We start from the raw sequence: 20,032 nt of genomic DNA, 5'->3' as shown, positions 1-20,032 counted from the left end.
GAACACAGTCAGACCAGAATTAATGAAAAGACAAATACGCAAAATCATCACAACCCCCATTTAAACCATTGAAAGCTAATATCTTGTGTGATACTTCCACTTTGTTTACAATGTGTACTGTCATCGTAGAGTATACCGGGCCATACAAGCACGTGCGAATACGGAAAATGGATTAGTATTAAATAAATACTATTATATTGTGTCGTTCATGCCTGTGATGTATACATTTTTGCACTGCTGTAATGGGATAAGTTTGTGTGATTTGTTTGCCCATGTCAATATTTGTTTTGATTTCACTGGAAGAAAAAGCAGCACCACTTTCCCAATGTGTGGGCAGAAGAAAGAAGTAGAGAAATTGTCCATTGGGCAACAGTACTCTCTCTACTGTGATGAAATTGCAGAGTAAACAAAGCCTGTTTTCTGGAGACTCTTTGTATGCGAAGAAAACACATTAGTAGCACATAAAAGTGAAGTAAGAAAATGACTTGCATCTGGTTCATCGTCATCTTTTTGGTTCTGCAACTTTAGGGAACATGGGGGTCTTCTTCGAAATGGCAACTACAAACAGAAAGGAGGAGTAAATCAAATCTGTAATCACTAGCGGTCCATATGCATTCACCAACTACTCTATTTCAGTTCTAGGGCAGCTAAACAAAGATTTGTTTTTGTATATTTTTGCATGGACGCTGTAAGATATAAGACATGAATGAAGTACCTTGTTATTTGAGGTGGGCATTGGTAGAATGTGACCTTTGAACCTTCCAGCCAGCTCAGCCACAGATGGCTTGGATGGAGAATCCTATTAGAGAAGAAAGACATCCAATCAAACACTTTATGTTTTGACATATTGTTTGTAACATTTTAAAATGAAGTACTGCCTCCCGTGAGTTGAGAGTAAAGTGTAAAACTTTCAAACAAATGCCAGTTTTATTGAATGTTACGAATATATGCATGGCATGCCAACAAACCCTTTTGGGGCACCGACTTGCTGAACAAAGACGGGTAAAAACATGGAAACAATACATTGTCTTAACGTGTCAGTTCACCCCCAGGTCTGAGCTTAACTCCTACCATTGCATAAGTGTAAAAAATGCAACAAAAAGGAGGGGGGGGGGGGGGGGCGGGGTGTTGACAGGAGTTGCTCAGTGACTGATTCGACAGCATTAACATTCTTTTTCTTAAATACAATTTAGAGAACGGTCAACTCCATTTCATCATTGGTCTAGCAAGATTCAGGGCTGATTTGATAAAACAGCAGATGACGCATTGAGCCATTTTTCAAACCCATGAAATGCCGATTTTAATATCTTTGGTAAGAAACGTCAGTATTAACACCAGCACTGCCGTGTTTCCTTAAAGTACAGTCATAAAAAACATGTTTAAGTGTGCAGCGCCTCTTTGAGCACGTCATGTGCAGAGAGCCATTTTGCAGCTGAACAAGGACATTTTCTAATACTAAGAACAAAGTCTCACTTCCCTCTTCTATGCAGGAGATAACGCAGACGGGTTGACAAAGGCAGCAGAAAGGGTGAACATGCAAAACGCCATCAGAGTGTTGGATTCAATGCTGTCCTTGGAAGGAACTCGTCTCTTCTCTGGCTAAAGAGTGCATTTTGTGGGTTTGGACACAGGAAGTGAGCCCCTCTCCCTCTCCACAGCTGTTCAGCATCACGCCTGTGACAGCAGGCCTCACATTCTTATCACTTCTCGGCCCCTTTACTTTCTGTCTCTCCCACTATTCCCGAGCCAATTGCTAAACTTCCCTCCTCCGCGCTGCCCTTTCACGACCATTGACTCACTCCACATATCTGTGGCCTAAGTGATAAGTCGGCCGTCGGCTGCAGGCTGTAACGTGCATGAGCCTTGAAAAAGAACTCTGTTTTCCAGGTTCTAGCTGTTTTTGTATTTGGACTGTGAATGGGTCCAGACATTTTGATGTCCAGATGTGTCAGGACTGTGCAGATAGTCCATGTCCTGATTTGCATTGTACAGTCACGGCTTGTGGTGCTCCTCCCTTTGGCGCCACATCTCATTTCCATCCTACTTTAATTGACCACTAAAAAGCTCATGCCTTTTCCTCACAGCTGCCAGTTCTGTCACATTTCCTGGGTGTGCGCACTCTCTGTTCCTTCCCTCCCTGCACAGTTTGAGCCCATGGATCTCACGAACTTCACAGATACACACATTCCACATGTTAATCACCAGCTTTGTTTTCCTTCTTCCCCTTGTTCTCAACATGACCTCACCACCTTGCTCCCTCCACCCAAACATATTGCAGCATCAGCTAGCCCCGCGGTGCCTCTGTTGACGCTTCTCTGCGTCCTAATCCACATCCCAACCCTCCCCCCCCCCCCCCCCCCCCCCGAGTTCTCCTTTCTCATCCGTGATAAATAGTAATCACCAGGGACCACCCACCCACCGCACCATTATTTTGTAACCTCCAATTGTTTAACTCTTTCCTGTCCATCAAAAACAAATGCCTCCTTCAGAGCGCAAACTGTAGCCACGACAGTGCAGGCAAAGGATGTTGAAAACGCTGCTCAGGTGTTTTGGGCGAAGAAAAAAAAAAAAAAAAAAAAAGAATAATAATCATGGTTTCGGATTTTTTTTAAACTTTAATTAAATGACACACAGGAGGGCAGTCTACCAGCACCCTCAAACATACAATATTTACTTTAAGTTACTTCTATTCATAGACATATGATTTAATAGAATATAAAAAACTAATTTTGGAGAGAAAACTTATTTCTACATACGGAAAGAAAATAATGTCTCAATGCAAATACCATCATGACTTCAAATACACAGTATAGAAAGGTGACAGATGCATCAAATGTATCAAAATGTCAAATGTTACTTCAGAACTACAGTCGAGCATAGTTTGTTGCAAGCTTTTTATCTACTATGATTTTAAAAAAGAAACTTTTAGAGAGACATTGTCAGCAGCATTATGCAAAATATATAATATATACAAAATCTAGAAATTTTAAGAAATGTAATAATTAGCCTGTTTTCCTTTGTCTTTTAATTGAAAATGAGCATATTGTTCATTTCCCCAACTGTTTCCCTGAGATGATTAAAGAGACACATTATTCCAATGAGCCATACAAGACCTTGGGCTGGTTATCAGTATTGCTCATGTTAAACTCAGCTGGGACCCCAAGCTTTGTAGAAGAGTGGGAAACTTTGGTTCACTGCAGGAGAGAGCAGGGCAAGCTCTATTTCTGGGCCTCCAGGCCTGGGAAAGAGCCCCAGAGCTGTGCAGGCAGCCCGGATCACAGCTCTGCTCTGTAACCCCTCAGCTCCTAAGAGAGAGCGTCCCTGGATATGCTAGACCGCATCTGAAACATACTGTAATCCGGCATACAGAGAAATTGAGCATGTCTAAACAAGGAACTACGAGAGAAAAAAAAAAAAAAAAAAAAAAAAAAGGTTCTCAAAGCAGTGCCTTACCCATGTGATTTAAAGTTTTCCAAAAACGGGCCTGTGTCGACGCTAAAAAGAAACAAGCTATTTCTGAAATCTGACTTCCATGGAAACAGATCCTTTGGCTGTTGCTGGCTTTACAGTTACACATACAGTACAGACTTAGTGGACTGTTCTCGAAAACATTTTTACTTTGAATAATCAGGAGACATTAATACCGTTGAGGTTCATCTGAGTAATGAAGTGAAACTGCTGAGTGGCCGACTTTGGTGACCCTGTGGTTGTGGTGGTATCTCATAGCAATCGTTGTATGAGGACACTGTGGCAGAAAGCAGTGCATGCGTCTTCCCCACCAATGTCACCAAAATAATGCTGCATTCCAAGAAATTAGACAGGAAGGGTCTAAAGACCTGATACAACGAGAAATACTAAATGGATGGAGGACAAATCTCATGTAGTACGCTTTATACAACCATACCACCAAGCCCTACTGAAGAGTACACTTTAAAGATGTGATCAGCTGTTTTAGCCATTTGTGCTAAAAACAAAACGTTTTTTTCCCCCCAATATGGCCGACAATGCACATGACCACACCTGAAAAGAAAAGGGTATGAGTAAAGGTTAATCCAAACAAGCGTCTTCATTTCCAAGCTGCGGAGGGAGACACGAGGTTAACTGTGTGACCGGCAGATGTGGAGCGAGAACACAGAGACAAACAGATCACACAAAGCCCGCTTTTGTCCGTTCTTGTTATTCCTATGTCCAGAGGCAGGGGAGCAGAAGCACATGATAGCGGTCTCTCTAAATCCAAACATATCTGCTTGATATAACAGCGGTGGTCAGAGAGCAACAGGCCATGTAATCCACCGTGGAGCTGATGAAGACGATGTCTTGAGCTGATGTCTGGCTCAGGATCTTTAACCCTTCTCTAGGAACTCTTAATCTTCATAAACTCACCAGCGGTGAGGAAATCTGCGAAAAAGAAGATAAATAAAGCACACCAAAGCACAGCTGTTGAGCAGGCACTGTCACCTAGCGTAATGGCTTCAGACTTTTGTTTTGACAAGTCAGCGTGTTCTGCCAGGAGTAAAAAAAACACCGTAGTGAGCAGCTCCCTTCTGCCTGCACTTGTTAAGTGGTAAGAGAGCGGAAAGGCACCTTCTCGCTCGCTGCCTTTCCAGGAAAACATGATGTGTTTTTGGATCAGACCACATCTGAATATCTCACTTTTCCGCTGCCACTGACTTTGTGTGTTTTCGCATGTGGTGTAGCGTGTGTGTAGAAGTACACTAGAAAGGCCCTCAATCAGAGGGATGAGGCAAATGGACACCCTCATCTACAGTTTTCTTTTACACATAAAGCTTTCAATGACACCCACCTTCATAATACCATGATTGTGAACAAGTCTCACACTTTCTCATACAGCTGTAGGGGAACTTTAGTTAATCAAAAAAAAAACAAAAAAAAAAAAAAACAGTTTGAGATGTATTCATATAATAAAGTTCCGTGAATATAATATTAATATGACGAACAGATGACGGAGCCGGGCTTGCTCGTGGAATGCACCGTGATATTTCAATGTGATCACTACAGTAGCCTGCCTAAGATAGTCTGAACTGTTGTGCAATGAGAAGGCGGGGTTATGGAGAGTGAATGGGGAGTAAGAAAAGATAACAAATGTAAACAGCTCACAGCAGACAGTACATGCTCAAAATGTTTGAGGCTAAGCAAGAACAACTGTGATACAAGCATCTGTTGGGGATTCTACATGGTGTTCTGGTATTCTCAGCCTCTCTGATCCAGCAATCACAAAGACAAAAAACATCTGGACAGTGGATCAGATAGTTGTCGTGGAGGGCGGCTGAAAAGAACAGACGTGGGATGACTTCATACAGTAAAGCCCTGCACCTTCCCCACAACAACGCTGTGCAAGTCCTGCACAGATTCATCGCCACAGGGTTTGGCATCCATTCATCCACGGCAGGCTTGGTACAGTGCTACTTTAGGATGCAATATACGTATGAACTCTCTGAAAGCGACCTCTCTCCATGTAGTTTTATTTTTCGGTACTTGCCTACATTTTGCTGATAAAATGTCTGTCTTTTTATTGCAGTACATTTTTGAATCCAGGGCTTTGACTCCCAATGGAGTATTTTTACACATGTTGCTAATTTTACTTAAAGCTACAACAAGGAACTTTCATTTTGTGTTGATTTTGGCAGTTCCTGAGGACATAAGTGGTAGTGTTTGCAGGCACCAGAGTCCCTTTAGAAAACCTCTCATTTTACTGCAGCAGGGTCCGACAGTCTCCCCCTTTCAGTCCTGGTTCTGGCTCTCCCGTGCCTCCCTTCCCTCCAGCGGGCCCGGAAATGCGGCCTGGGACAATCGTCTCCCTGATGGTTACGTTAACTTATGTACATCATATAGACACATCACTATTAAATTGAAACCGTTTCATAACCAGTTAAAAGTTCCCCATAGTAACTTTAAGTAAAAGATCTGGTTAGTTTGGCTTTCCTATGCAAAGGTCACAGGTCACAGTCCAAGCCCCTCTACTGACGCTGTGGACTTGTCTCTAGAGTCGCTATTCTGATATTGAGTTGTCTTGGTTTCAGCCAGCAGTTAATGTTCATGCTCAAACTTGCAGCGTGCACCTGCCTTCTAAGCCTAAAACCCCTAACCTACAAATCTCAATATTTCACAAAATGCAAAACTTTTGGTTTGAAAAAAAATAAATGGCGCTTGCAAAGTGCAAGCTGCTTGCAGCACTTATTGTGTTTGCACTCCTTTCTCCCAAAAAAAGGAAATAAAGAGCATGGCTAGATGCCAAATAGAAGAGGGTGGCTGAGGAGGTGCAGGCAGTATGGGCTAACTGTTCTGCAGGCAGATTTGGAAGTAAGTTATAAAGTCATGAGGATATTGGTTTCTTTCTGGAGTTCCCACTTCCTCTGTCTGGCTCACTGCTCTAAAATCCCATCTGCATGAATCTCACAGTTGTAGACATGATACTGACTAATTTCAACATGTTTGAGAATCTGCAGATGTCTGAGACAGCATAAAGCCTGACTCAGGCTGCCTCAGTCGACATGTATCCATCCATGACATAACGTCCCTGAGAGCCAACAGCGTGTGTGTTTTTCTTTTACAGATCACAGAGTCCTCCTCGCTATCTTGTCTGTAGTTCAGTTCCCACCCAGGCTCTCTCTCTGCCCCACACACTGGAGGAGCAGGGTCTGACACAACCTCATCTCTGATAGCAGGACTCACACTGCATCATGTATAGCGTGAGGGCAACAATATACAAGATAACAACAACCGCTCTGCAATAAAAAGCAGCTATGGAATGTTGAGGCTTTATGAAGCATTTGATTGGTCGTAAAGGTGCACATATCCTCCAATGAGCCAGGCTTCCACAAGAGAAGTCAGCAAGAAGATGTAAAATACAGGCAACAAACTAGATGGTCAAATTCATACACACAACACAACCAATATGATATTTCAGAATGATATTTGAGATGAACTCACACATTTACTGGAAACAATTGAAATGCTTCATGCAGCAAGTCTGTGCACACTTTGATCTCCAAAGACAGAGAGCTACTTATCTTTAGTAGCTACTTATCTCATTTGTAAGAGCCTGCTGTGAAAGTTTCAGCTTGTACTATATGTCATCGCCTCCAGAGTATACAAAGCAGTCAACAGAAAATACTATCACCTTGTGTGGGTTTAAGTTACTTTCATGCTGAGTGCAGCTTAGCTCACATGGAAACAGTTCATTTTGCACAAATCGAGTTCAATTCTATCACCGGGGAAACTAAATATGTTGTGAAACAGTGAAGACGAACTGCAGTGAAAACATGAATATTCTGCAGAAACTTTGCACTTCCTGCTGTTTGCTTCTCTTTTCCAACTATAATATTTTTGTCATTATAAAGTGCTGGTTACAAAAGATGATCGAGTTAAAATATGTGGACGTAAGGTAGAAAACATGCTAGAAAGACAATATCAGAGAGAGCCGATGTGGTTTTGCAGGATGTTGAAAAAAACAAAAACAAAAGACACAACAGGAAGTATTCGTGGAATCTGAGTTTTTAAAATCACATGACATGCTAAAGGTTTGTCCTACTGCATCATCACTACTGATCATGGCTCTGAAGCGCTTTAGTCGCAGGACTTTAATGAACCGTGTAAGCTAATAAAATCAGATTACATCTATACATTTTACACCCTCTGAACACAGATCCAGCTATAACTAGACCTTGAAGTAGAGAGCGTGGTAAAGTGTTGTGGCCTTTCCTTGATGCTTTAAATTCCACTGAGCTTCTAGGTCAGTTAGGTGTCTGTTTTATGACAGAGTGAACCATTCATACTGGCCTGAAACACACACAGCTTCATATATACACCTCAGGCTGCATCAGTCACGATAATATCCTGTTCTTACAAGCTCTGAACATAGTCCCAGCAGATGCTTTTACCCTGCGTCTTCATCATACAACACTTTAAAGGACGTTTTATTTACTGCGACACTGGACTTTCTACTGCTTTTTGTGGTTCTAGAAGTAGTCGGCAAAGAACTATTGGTCCATAATAAAACTAATAGTGTGTCACTAAGTAAGTAAATGACATACTGTTGTAAAAACAAAATAGGGAAAATACGAACTCATTAGCAAACGTCTGGCTGGTACAGACTGAGTTCTGCTGTTATTGGTCTCTTAACTTTACCATGGATTACATAATAGATGTGCACACCATATGGTTGGCAAGGCAATCCCAAATATCCACTCCTCCAGCATTGGTGTTGTTTTTCCATCAAAGGAAAATCTCCATCCCGCCCACCCTACCCCAGCCCACAAGCCGACACACACATGCAGTAAATCCTCAGGTGCATGCACAAACGCACAAAATGTCCAGTTTGTCTACTTCATTGTTTGTCGTTGCAACACAGGAAACACAATATTTTAGAATTTCCATGCGTCACTCTCCTTAAGGCTTGCTAGAGGCATTTAAAGCTAGAAACACACAGCAGAATTTAGACTAAGAGGTGATGTCATCAAAGAGCAAAGCTTACGCAGTTTAAATGGCGATGAGTGTGAGACTGACTTTACAGGCTTCTGTTAGGTGTTTGGTAGACTAAGATTTTTTTAGTCACTTTAGTCCAGTAAACACAAGATTACAGTGGTGCTTTTGTGTGATTCTTTGTTGAGAAACTCAGTTTTGCAGAGCTGTCGGATTTAAATCAACTAATCGATTAGTCGTCATAATCGTATGATAGTTAGTCGAGGACAGCTGTAGCTTAATACCAGCCTATTAAACTCAAAACCGACGCTGCAGCAGAAGTCGGCTTCCATTCCCAACAGCTGTCTGGGAGAACTGACTCCGTTTCAGGTAGAGCTGGGCGATATGGAGAAAATTAAACATCATGACAGTTTGCCCCAAATACCTCAATATTGATTTTATGACCATATTGTAGGATTGACCATTGGCGCTTTTACAAAATATTTACACAATGAGATTTTTGAACAATAATCATCAGGGATGTGGACATAGTGAGTAAAAGGTAAATAACAGAACAGTCTGGTAAGTTCAGAGGAATACATCTCTTTTCTGTAAAAGCAGGAAAAGACAACACTCATGCCATACTACAATAGACAACATCCAAGACCATATCTAGTCTCATATCAATGTAATACGGATGTATTGCCCGGCTCTGAAATCAATTTTATCTCCAACAGCAGCAACATGCCGTTGCACAACCAGCTGACAGATGTCACTTTACCCATGAATGTTGCAAGACTCAACTGGCATTGCTTGGGTGTCATCAGTGAGTGCCCACCAAAGTGACTTTGCAGGAAACCACCGACAAATTTACCGTCTGAAACATCAAACACCTGAACCGGACAGGACTCAGTGGGCCGTCCACAGCTTTTACTTCAAGTTTTAAAATCCCGGTGGCTGCCATGGAAGAGTCACATTACACCCAAACCTTCAACAGAAATATGTTTCTGAATACATTCCAGGTGAGAGGTCAACTATGAAATCCCTGAGCAATGTTTACATTTCTAACCGGGCCTTGGTTAGGTAGTTGTTCACCAAGATCAGATAGTTAACAAGAGGCAAGAAAAAGTTGCAGCGCTGCTCATTGTCATCAACCTCTAAATCACTCGCTAGACTACTATTAAAACTGAGCTTGTGAGATTTGCTGGGTTTATGATGCTTCTTCTAGAAAAAGCTGAAGTCACCGATAATAGTTGAACCTGCTTTCTTCATCTCAGTGTTCAGCTTGCTGCTTGCGCAGGTTTGTTTTTCTCTCTCAAAACAGCGTTTTCTCACAGGAAGTGTAACTATATCAGAAAAAAAAGCCCCCCCTCTATCTCAATAGTTATCATTCTGTCATCTTTCCCCAGTCCAAATTCTTGTCTCTCAATTTTGGCAAAAGGGAAAGAAGAAGTTTTTAGCTCCAAGCTGAACTGGCCTAAAGCATAATGAGTCCTAACGTTGGGTGGTGTAAGTATGAGAGAGTAGTTCTGTGGCAGATTACTAATGTGCTCCGTCACATGCTGGTGGGGGGGGGGGGGGGAAAGGGCGTTTCTCTTCCTATTTGCCACATGACATTAAACACTTGAGAAAGATGTTGGCAGTCAGAGGGAACAGCTTGTTTTGCAGGGAGGAGTTCACAAACCTGCGAACAAACCCTGGATGAAAAAACGGACTTGGACAGGCCTCCAGTTCCATGAAGAACACCACCTTTTTTTAATCCAGTGTAAGTGGGTGAAGGGCGGTTTGAGAAGAGAAAGCATGGCTCGTCAGCTGTGGGTGCGATGGGTGGGAAATTGTCTACGTTCAGACTTAAATGGCAGACTTACAGTGAAGACGAAAATTTACCTCACACATTCATCACAGTGCACACACACACACACACACACACTGGCTCATGACAGATGCTCTGCCAGCTCCAGTTCCCTCCACTCTCCCTGTGGTTACCACAAACCTACTTTCAAACCCCATCAGACGGATGCTCAAACATACATGTTTATGTTGAGACGTGTTTGTGATGATAACACAACTACACCCTCAGGAAAGCGAAATACAGTCATCTTTTCACATAAAATGTTGGTCATAAGTACAACATAGTATCACATATAATGCCAGAGTTAAGAGGTAAACACAGGAAAGATTAGTAAGAACTTTTATAGTGATGAGCAGCCAACACAACTAAACGTGCATAGTACTTTATAGTTGTAAGATACTGACACAAATGCAATATTATTATTTGTTAAACGGTTGCACAGACCTTAGTCCTTTCAGAAACACCACATGCATACTCAGACCATTAAATATACTACACAGTTACTCACTGAGCTCCTATGATGTCATGTTTTGATTCCAACCACACATGGCTGCACAAAACCATATTTAATGTTAAAAACATCTGCTCAAGTGGCCTGAAAGTTACAAACTAGAACACAAAACTGCGCTCAGAGTCATAGAGTTGTTACCTCCATCCTGGGGGAAATGCCAGAGATCGTCCCCTCCTGCTTTTTTCTTTTTGTTGTTGTTGCTGTTTTTCGGCCTGTTGGAGCAGACTGCCCGCTAGTTGAGAGGAGACTGAGGAGCGCAGCGCCGACAGAGAGCAGCTCTGTGTTTATATCTGGAGCCAAATGAGCCTCGTGGAGGAGGAGGAGGAGGAGGAGTGGACAACTTTTACGCGCATTTGGCTCCGTCAGCGCTGTCAAATCGTTCAGGGTAAAAAGAAAACTACTTCTGCCACAGACTATCAAAATAAAATAAAATAACCCTGGAACTGTTGCTCTGAATTCTTAGGGTAAACCTCCGTGCCTTCACATAAAAACATATTTTTTTGGAGATTTGTAGGTCCGACTGATGCAAACTTATACCAATTATACCGTTGGTGCAATCCAACAATAATAATGGAGCATCTACAAACGGTGTAAATGATCAATTGCTATTATTTCACCATTAGATGGATAAAGTGACAGCAGGCTACATACACTAAAAAGGTCTACGTGTATCCTTACTCGTGGCCCTATGGAGCTTTAATACTCAACGCACACCATGACAGAATTGCATGAAAAATGGGGCGGCGACTTTGTTTTTAATCAATTTACCAATCAATCCAAGCCACAGTCCTAGCTTTCTATGAGCCAAAACTTTCAAGCAGGTATGTTTTTACTCCTGGCCACACCCAAATGAGTTAAGTCTCCATGTTTCCAGCTGATGGAAAACACCTGCTGTGACATCATTGATTGAAATGTGGCCGGATGAGCACCATTGCAGTGTAGCACCATTTTTCTCTCGTTAGCCTTTCAAACCTTAAATGTAGCTTCACTTGGAAAGTACACGTAGACGACACCTATAGCTAGAATTACCCTCCATATGTATACTTTAATTTGAAAGCAGTATTTTCTAACGGTCTATCTCTGTCTTGAGTCAGAGGTGGGGCCTACCTATAGCAATGAATAAGAAACCGCTATTTAGCTGTTCCTCCATCCACAGTACGTTCACCCTGATAAGAATATATAAATATATATCTTCATTATTCCTATAGGCTCTTGTGGCAACTAATGGTTGGGTTTTTCATATTCTATGTATCATCATAACTTCTCGAAAAATCCTGTAGTTTCTCTAAAATGGAAATGGAAAAATAGACCAAATTAAAAATATATAATCTTCAACATCTACAAGCAAAACAACAGGAGTTCAAAGGTCAGACACTCAGCCTTGACAATAGCTCTGCGGATGAAGGAGTTTTTTTCTTTTTTAGGAAAAAGTATCTGAAGGCTGGATTATGAATTGCACTTCATGTGTGGACCATATGGCTGCAGGGTTCTTATTAGGTCCAGGCCTAAATCTGCATGTCTAAAATGCCTGTAGTTTAAGTCTCACCTCCACCTGTAACAACTTTATCATGTGCATTGCAAAATTGAGTCTTCATTGGTGCACATTTCTAATGTTGCCTGTTCTCCTCTAAATGTACTGCAATCTGCATGTTCTCTCTGCATTTTAAGTAATTATTCTCATTTTGAGTTTCAATGGAAGGACAAAATATCTGGGAGCAGCTCTGCTGTCCTGCGTGGAGCCAGGAAGAAGGCGAGTCAGTCACTTAAGCGGCTTGTGGTGTAGTAATGTAGAGAAGCCATCTAAGCTAATGGATTGGTTTCTAACTCACCAACAACACGACACACAGCTGCAGGAGCGACCGTTCCTCCTGCTGCTGGTATATAATATGCTTTACAACCTCTCAGTCCTAAGTCGTGATGGAGAGAAATAACGATACTATCCTTAAGTTTGGTGAATTAGCCGCTGAATCTGCTCACATGAAAAAATGCATTCTGATCCTCATCCAAGCCCAACTTGTTTATTGAACATATTTTTGTTTACTTGTCAAATAGCAAAAAGCAAGTTGTGATCTGGTTTCACAGGTTTGAAAACTCACAAACAAACAGGTTCTGTTTTTTTAGAGTTTACATTTGTCTCTTAGGACGAATTTCAAACACTGTTCATGAACAAACACTTCATAGTATATATTAGCTTCCAAATTATAGAGCATTCTACTGCTAATTTAGATAAAGAATCGGAGCAATGGCTTTGTGAGTGACATGGTTCATTACACAACGGAAACTGTTTACTAAAAGCTTAAGAAGACAAGGTGATTAGTGCTTTAATAAATGAAGCTTATTATCTGCAATTAAAGGCATTTGAATGCACCGTGGGAGTGCCTGGTGGTTTGTAGAAGCCAAAGACACGTTTGAGTTTGTTGTCTTACTGTCATGCAGCTGTGACAACAAGAGCGCAGAATGAAAGTGAGGTGGCACCGGGCACACGCCTGGCTCTTTGTGGCAGAGAGACATGATTGCCAAAGGGGTGGACTGGATTAACCATTCCAGGCTCTTATGTTTGCATGAGTTACATTACCTCCCACATCCAAATGAGGTGGTCACCAGATTCTGTAGGTTCTCCTTTATCAGCTTTAACAGCAAACATTTGCCACAATCAGACTGGGGTGGGAAAAACATTTGGGTTTGGCGAGGAGGAGAGAGAGAGAGCGATGGCACCGGAGGCCATGAAGAGAACAGAAACCAGACTTTCTAGAAAGAGCTGTCGTTCAGACCCTTCTCCTAAACAACCTCCATTTTAGTGCAGCTTCCTGAGGCCACATGCATGCATGGACCAGCAGGCACAGGGAGCCAAACAGGAAGTGAATATGTGTGGCTGATAATTTGTGGAAATGGTCTGAAAGGGGAAGCTGATAAAGATTTCTTACAGGGAGAAGAGAAAAGCAGACTCTTTAAACGTAAAGAGCAATGTTGATGCAGTTTAAAAGCAATGTTTGACTGATCTAAGTCCCAAAACATGTTTGATGTTGATGTCATTTTTCGTTTCCACTGCATAGGACATACGCAGTTTGTCTCCCCTGACAGCAGTAGCATTTGGCTCCCCCCTCTGGTGGAAAAGACCATTACACTGAAATGATGGCATGTGCAACTGTATTAGCTAATTGATTAAATAGCTCCTACTTTAAATCCATTAGGGAAAGTTGGAAATATTATTTCAGGTGTTTGGGGAACACAACATAACTTTGAGAAACACCGTTTTTCTTTTAAGTGTGATCTGCATAGCTAGATGATTGGTGGTGGAATAGGCTGCGACACAAGGGGCACTAGTTAAAATCATACCTATAGTCCTCTAAATTGGTCAGGGCCGGCTCCGACTGGCATATTTATTTAATAATACCGAAAAAATTATAAAACACTGGCCGAATGTTAAAATGGGGCAGACGCAGCCATCCAAAATCAGTTTAAATATGTTTTGTTCATGAATTAAAAACAAATAAACCTTCATCTCAGTTGCTTAATAACAGGCCTCAGGACTGATACACTTTTGAGATGAGGGCGACAATGATTACACAGTACACAGCAGCAGTAATATAACATCATTGCAGTAATAGTTTGATTACTTGTCAGTTTGGAAATAACAGTATTTTTCTCCTCATGAACGTATACCTCTCTCAGGAAATGTGTTATCACATGTGATCCATTATATCAAATTATTTATGTTATTCAAATGGATCTCTGTCTAAGTATTACAGATCCAAAAGAGGAGAGGAAGAGGAGTTAGAGTGTGTTAGAGGTCCGCCGATGGAGAAGAAGTCATGACCTGAAAAGTTGAGTCAAAACAACCAAACTGTATGTTTCTAATGCTGAATGATTTGAGAGGTGGTGTGAAGAGGGCCTGAGGGGGGGTGTTGACAGCTCTGGAAGAGCCGCTCACAGACACTCTCTTCATCATCAGTGAAGAAAATAACCATCAGAGGAGTCGTGACACTCGCTGATCTTTCCCCAGCTGATGGCAGGACGGTCTGTGGCATATAAGCTTTTAACCGCTGCTTCAGACAGAGATGAATGGCTCAGTGAAAAAAAAAAGAAAGTGTCATGAGGATGATTCAGCCCAGAGCGACTTTGTCTCTTTGAATTTGTGCAAACCAAGGCCTGATGACTCATGGGCAGAATCATGACAGTGCTTTTTAAAGAAGGAGCTGTACGGCAGACAGAATCTGGAAAACTCTGAGTTTATTTTGGGATGTTGTTCAGGTTATGAATACATAACTTTGACGTTACCTTTTTTTTTGCCAGAGTGCTCGTGGTGCAAAAGTGTACAATTTCTGATCCAAAAACGCAACATCGCAGGAGAATTGAACAGCGGTGTCAAGATTATGCAAGTGGAAGCAATAAAAGCAAGAAGCTCTGCTGCTGCTGACAACCTAATATCTTTTCTTCCTCTTTGAAATGCACTTAGAGCGGCCATTACTTTGAATATGGTGATGCAGGGACGTTGGTTGCCGGCCTTAATCTAACTCAGAGCCCAGGTAATATAATAGCCGTGTCAGATTACAGGATGGCCGGCACGTACGCAGGCCCCAAAAACCTCAGGGCTCAGGTGGCTTCTGTACCAGGCACACATCAACTGTCCCATTTCCATAGTAATGTGCTTTTATGTTCTATCTATTCACTAGAGAGATGGTACACAACCCTGCAAACACACACACACACAAACCAGAACACCCAATGTCAGATCTGCACAACTAATGGACCACAGCTAATAGGTTCACTGGTTTTGTTTTTCTTGATTTATGGAAGCAACACACAAACCGTATGATAGCAACTGCACACCATACATTAAGCAAATCCAATCTTACAATATTATAAATGATCAGTCATGTCAAATGTGGCAAAACGCCATCTGTGGTCAACAAAGAGGGATGACTTATTAATCAGTGCTGTGCATTGATGGTAATAGTGAACTGAAACGGCGCACATGTTCGATAAGCGCGGACACCAAGCATGCAGCGGCGCACAATGTATAGTTTGTTTGCATGAGACAAGACCACGTAAATGAATTCTTATTTTCCTCACAAACACAACAATAAATGAAATGTGACACGGTTGAAATTCATCATCCAGTCTCTTTGAACAAAATGCCATTAAATAGTAAATCTGAATTTGCGTTGAAAGTGCAGTGAAGTTTCCTCTTTAGCTGCAGTCCTGAACTTTATTAAAGAAACCTGCAAACTCTCCCTTGGTGGTGGAGTCAAACAAGCCTGTAAAAAAAAAAAAAAAACATTGCTCAAGAGTGTGCCGAGGCCCCTCAGACCCCAGTCAGGCTTTCATTCAGGGTGGAGATGTGGTCGGTCACGCACAGCTGCCTCTGGCCGCGGTGGGCCTGTCTGGAACTCTGGTGCAGCAGGAAGAGGCGTTTGGCAGCAGCCCTGTACTTCCGAGACATGAGGTTGTAGACGACGGGGTTGATTGAGGCGCTGAGGTAGCAGAGCACCATGGAGGCCATGTTGAAGTTCTGGCTCAGCATGGCCGTGTCGTAGTCGTCCACCTGGGCGAAGAGGTTCCTGCCGATGTGGTAAGGCAGCCAGCAGATGATGAAGGCCAGCACCACCACCACTGAGCGGGAAACAAAGCCAGGAGGGGGAGAGGAGTTTCATTCAAAGGCGGATTTAAGGAATAACTTGGAAATTATGCTTTTTTGGTACCAGGAATGAATGTTTCTCATAAACACTCAGCCAATCTGCTTTATTTAGACTGAGTGGGAATAGTTTGATAAGGTTTAATTGACAGCTGCATCTTTTCAGATGGCAAAAATTCAGTTTCTTATATTGTCAGATTCAGACTTTTTGTTTTTTTCAACAGAACCCTGTCCGCTTCAAAGCAGTCAGAATATCAACACACCCAAATCTCACATGTGAAATAACCAGTATTCTTCTGCCTTAAAAGTGTGTTCGTGTTGGGTTCATTTATCACAAGACGCTGATAAAGAAACATTATATGATCTATGATCTATGGTCACCCTTGACATTTATTAATGACCAGCAGTAATTACCATCAAAAGAACTTTAACCCACGCACAAACACACTCTCACTTACACGACCTGCCTCGTTCCCTTAAGTGACGGTGGCCTACAATTGGCCCCAACGATGAAGTGACATTTTCCCGATTCAGACTGAACGAGCTGATTTGAGCTTATATGTAGCATATATGTCAAAAAAAGAAGATTTATTTGGCTTCTACAAGCCAGAAATCTCAGTGCTGGGTGAGCTAATCACTGTGTCGCTGGTATTGATCAAGAAGCCCCCGCAGATAAAATTACCATCAATTTGTCCGATGGGGGGCAGTCATTTCTATAAGGATAATAAATGTCCATTCGGTAATTAGAAGAGGAGTGTATCTGGCTCTACATGAGCCTAATTATCTGTGAATGAACCAGTTATCTATAAATTGAAGACCTGCATCATGGACTCACACAGTGAACAGATGCCACGGTTTTATACAGATGATGTCTTTCATCATCGACTGACTCCTGAGATGTGTGACACACCGGCAGATTTAAAAGGAGCCCAGGATTGTGGGAGCATGTAAATTTCCATTAAGATTGATTTATGGAGGGCTCTGATGACAATCCAATTTGGGATTCAACAAATGTGGTTACAAATGACATGCAAGTCTGACAATATGAGCTCTGTGCACCGTGTGCTCAGCTAATGAACAGCATTAATATCCTAATGGCTGCATCTTGATTGAACATTTGGCTGATACAGATTGGCCTGGCCATGGTCCTTTACTGTAAAACAGGGTTCCCTGCGCAATATGCCAGAGCTGCGATTTAAGCCAATCAGTATGCGCAGTGGCAGGACATGATGAGCTTCAGACAAAATGGAATAAAATGGTTTTTTTAAAAGCTGGATTTGATAGGACAGGTTTAACTGCTTTAGGTTTTAAATGTAGAACAAATCAGTGCTTTAGATATGAAAACACACTTTAAATTTGCAATGGCAAACACACACAATAGAGCCAGTGCAGAAAACAAGAAATCCTAGATTCTACAGTAATCTGTCAGCCTGTTTCATTGTTTGCCTCAGCAACAATGAACGGCAGACTCATCTTGTAAATAGATGGATTTCTGGTTCAAGCTTTTTTTGTACCTACAAAGAGAGTTTCATCTGCTGTCACTCCTGAATCTGGATTGTCTGGCAATGGAAAGCAGAGAAAGCTTTCAGAAAGCACAAAAGAAACACACATCTGTCTGCACTCACCCAGGATCTTGACTGTTTGTCTGTGTGATCTTTCACGGGCCAAAGCGCCCTGCAGGTCGTTTTTGCTTTTCCACAACTTGCACCCGATGGAGCCGTAGAGGAAGATGAGGCAGAGCATGGGGCAGAAGAAGTAGGTGGTGGACACCCACAGCATGATGTGCAGCTGCCCCGAGCTGATGGCGTAGTTGGTGTGCTTGCACTGCCTTGTATTGTAGTCTGGGTGTGTGTCATTGTCGTACTCCACCCCAACCAGGAAGAGTGTGGGAGCTGCGGACACCAGGGCGAAACCCCACAGGGCGAAGATGATGTACTGGACCCTGCGCCTGGTCACCACCACCTTGCTCCGGAGGGGGAAGCTGATGGCCAGGTAGCGCTCGATGCTCAGGGCCGTGATGTGAAGGATGGTGGCGGAGGTGCAGCCCTCAAAGATGTAGTGATAGAAGCGGCACACCGGCTCCCCGAACAGCCAGGGCACGTACTTCCACAGGCGGTACAGGTCAAAGGGCAGACAGAGGAAGATGATGAGGTCGGATACCGCCATGCTGGACAGGTAGAGGTTGGTGGTGGTCTTCATGTCCTTGAAGTGCTGGATGATGAGGATGGTCATGGTGTTGCCCGTCACCCCGATGATGAAGATGAGGATGCAGATGACCGTGACGGGGATGAGGGTGGAGGTGGGGAACAGGGAGCCCTCGTAGTGGTGGGCGTCTATGTTGTACTGGTCCATGGCCTCTGCTCCAGCAGCATGAAGGTCCACCTGGGGTCTGGTCCAGGGCATGCCTTCCTCGCTGAGGGCTGGCGCAGCAACGTGTGAAATCAGGACTCAACAAGTAGCTGAGGAGAGAAAGATTAGACCGTTACGGGTACACATATAACTTTCACATTTCTGCTCACATGCTGTGGAGATTTTAGAGGATTTGTTTTAATTCCAGGCAGCTGTTGGTTTCTATTCGATTATGTACATTGTGAACATCTGTTCTACTATATATAGGTAATTCACACGGTGAACGTAGAGTCCACATTATTTATTTTCACGATTGTTGCAAGGTGACGTTGTCAGGGCATTTGAAATGATCGCCCTGCATTTCCTTTTAGCAAGAATGAAAGATAAATGCACAATTTCATTTTACACATCTCAATTGTCGACACAGAAATTAATGGAAATCAATGGATGCCTAGAAAAATATATTAAAAAAAATGTGAAACACAACAACATATTAAATTCAATATAAAGTGAAAGCAGCGTGTACTCAAAAGGCAAAATCACTGGCGCGACTTCTTAAATCCAACCGTAAAAGCAGAAAAAAAACAGTGTGAAATAAATCATTGCTGGTGACTTTACCTTTAAAACTGAGCTGAATCCTTCAAACCTTTGAACTTTTTTTTGGTCTCTGTTGTGTTGCTGTGTGTCGATGGAGAGCAGCAGCAGCAGCAGCAGCAGCAAGATAATCTCATGAAGTGGCAGAGCAGGTCCCCGATGCTCAATAACCAGTCGAGCTCTGGTGAAAGACGAAGAAAGGAGCACCTCCTCCACAGTACCCTGGGGAGTCGGGGAGCAACAGGGAGGTTGTCTGCTGTGTGTGTGTGTCTAAGTAATCTTCCTAATCAAATGACGACAGGACAGATGACGGTAAAAGGCATAAGATGGAGGCAATACGATTTGAGGGAACCCCCCCCCCCCCCCACCACCACCACCACCAGCTCTGCTCCTCTGGGAGAATAAATGCAGATTGAGGATCATACTAATCTGGACTGAGCATGAATACAAAAGAAATAAACATATCAAAAAGGGATACAACTTTATTAACTAATGCATAAATCAGTGATATCCAAGGGTGTTTGCCAAGCTGTCTGGAGGACGTCACTGAAAAACAAGTTCTGTGTTTGATTAATTGAACACCGGCCCAAACTGTCCGTCTGCTTGGCTTCATCACTCCACACACCCACCAGCTCATCTCCTCCTCCTCTTCCTCACGCTCACGTTACCC

At 42.6% G+C, this 20,032-nt stretch overlaps 2 protein-coding genes and 1 long non-coding RNA gene across 4 annotated transcripts in view; 1 reads left to right on the top strand and 2 right to left on the bottom strand.

The window, feature by feature from the left end:
- LOC142959517 (uncharacterized) overlaps nucleotides 1-680 on the top strand; it is a 5,058-nt gene extending 4,378 nt beyond the window's left edge. For both annotated transcript variants that reach the window (XR_012956215.1, XR_012956214.1), the window contains one exon: nucleotides 1-680. This exon is cut by the window's left edge. This is a non-coding gene — a long non-coding RNA (uncharacterized LOC142959517).
- The window catches only part of LOC142959515 (capZ-interacting protein), a 13,099-nt gene extending 2,038 nt beyond the window's left edge, over nucleotides 1-11,061 (bottom strand). Inside the window, exons 1-3 of the mRNA XM_076100826.1 lie at nucleotides 10,923-11,061; nucleotides 716-799; nucleotides 490-558 (exon numbers count right to left, since the gene is read on the bottom strand). Coding sequence (XP_075956941.1) covers nucleotides 490-558; nucleotides 716-799; nucleotides 10,923-10,928 — 159 coding nt within the window. The 5' untranslated portion in view covers nucleotides 10,929-11,061. The remainder of the gene's footprint in view (nucleotides 1-489; nucleotides 559-715; nucleotides 800-10,922) is intronic.
- Nucleotides 11,062-15,035: 3,974 nt separating this feature from the next.
- mlnr (motilin receptor) lies at nucleotides 15,036-18,822 on the bottom strand. The gene is made up of 2 exons (XM_076100516.1): nucleotides 18,045-18,822; nucleotides 15,036-16,397 (listed from the first exon to the last, which is right to left on the bottom strand). Exons 1-2 carry the CDS (start codon nucleotides 18,820-18,822, stop codon nucleotides 16,090-16,092), a joined length of 1,086 nt encoding a protein of 361 aa, XP_075956631.1. The 3' UTR covers nucleotides 15,036-16,089.
- Nucleotides 18,823-20,032: the final 1,210 nt, after the last annotated feature.

The sequence above is a fragment of the Anarhichas minor genome, unplaced genomic scaffold (genome assembly GCF_050575085.1).
Source record: "Anarhichas minor isolate MPS153535 unplaced genomic scaffold, ASM5057508v1 ptg000026l, whole genome shotgun sequence".
NCBI classification, from domain to species: Eukaryota; Metazoa; Chordata; class Actinopteri; order Perciformes; family Anarhichadidae; genus Anarhichas; species Anarhichas minor.
Note: the sequence above shows the minus strand (reverse complement) of the source record. Positions and strands in the feature narration are given on the sequence as shown.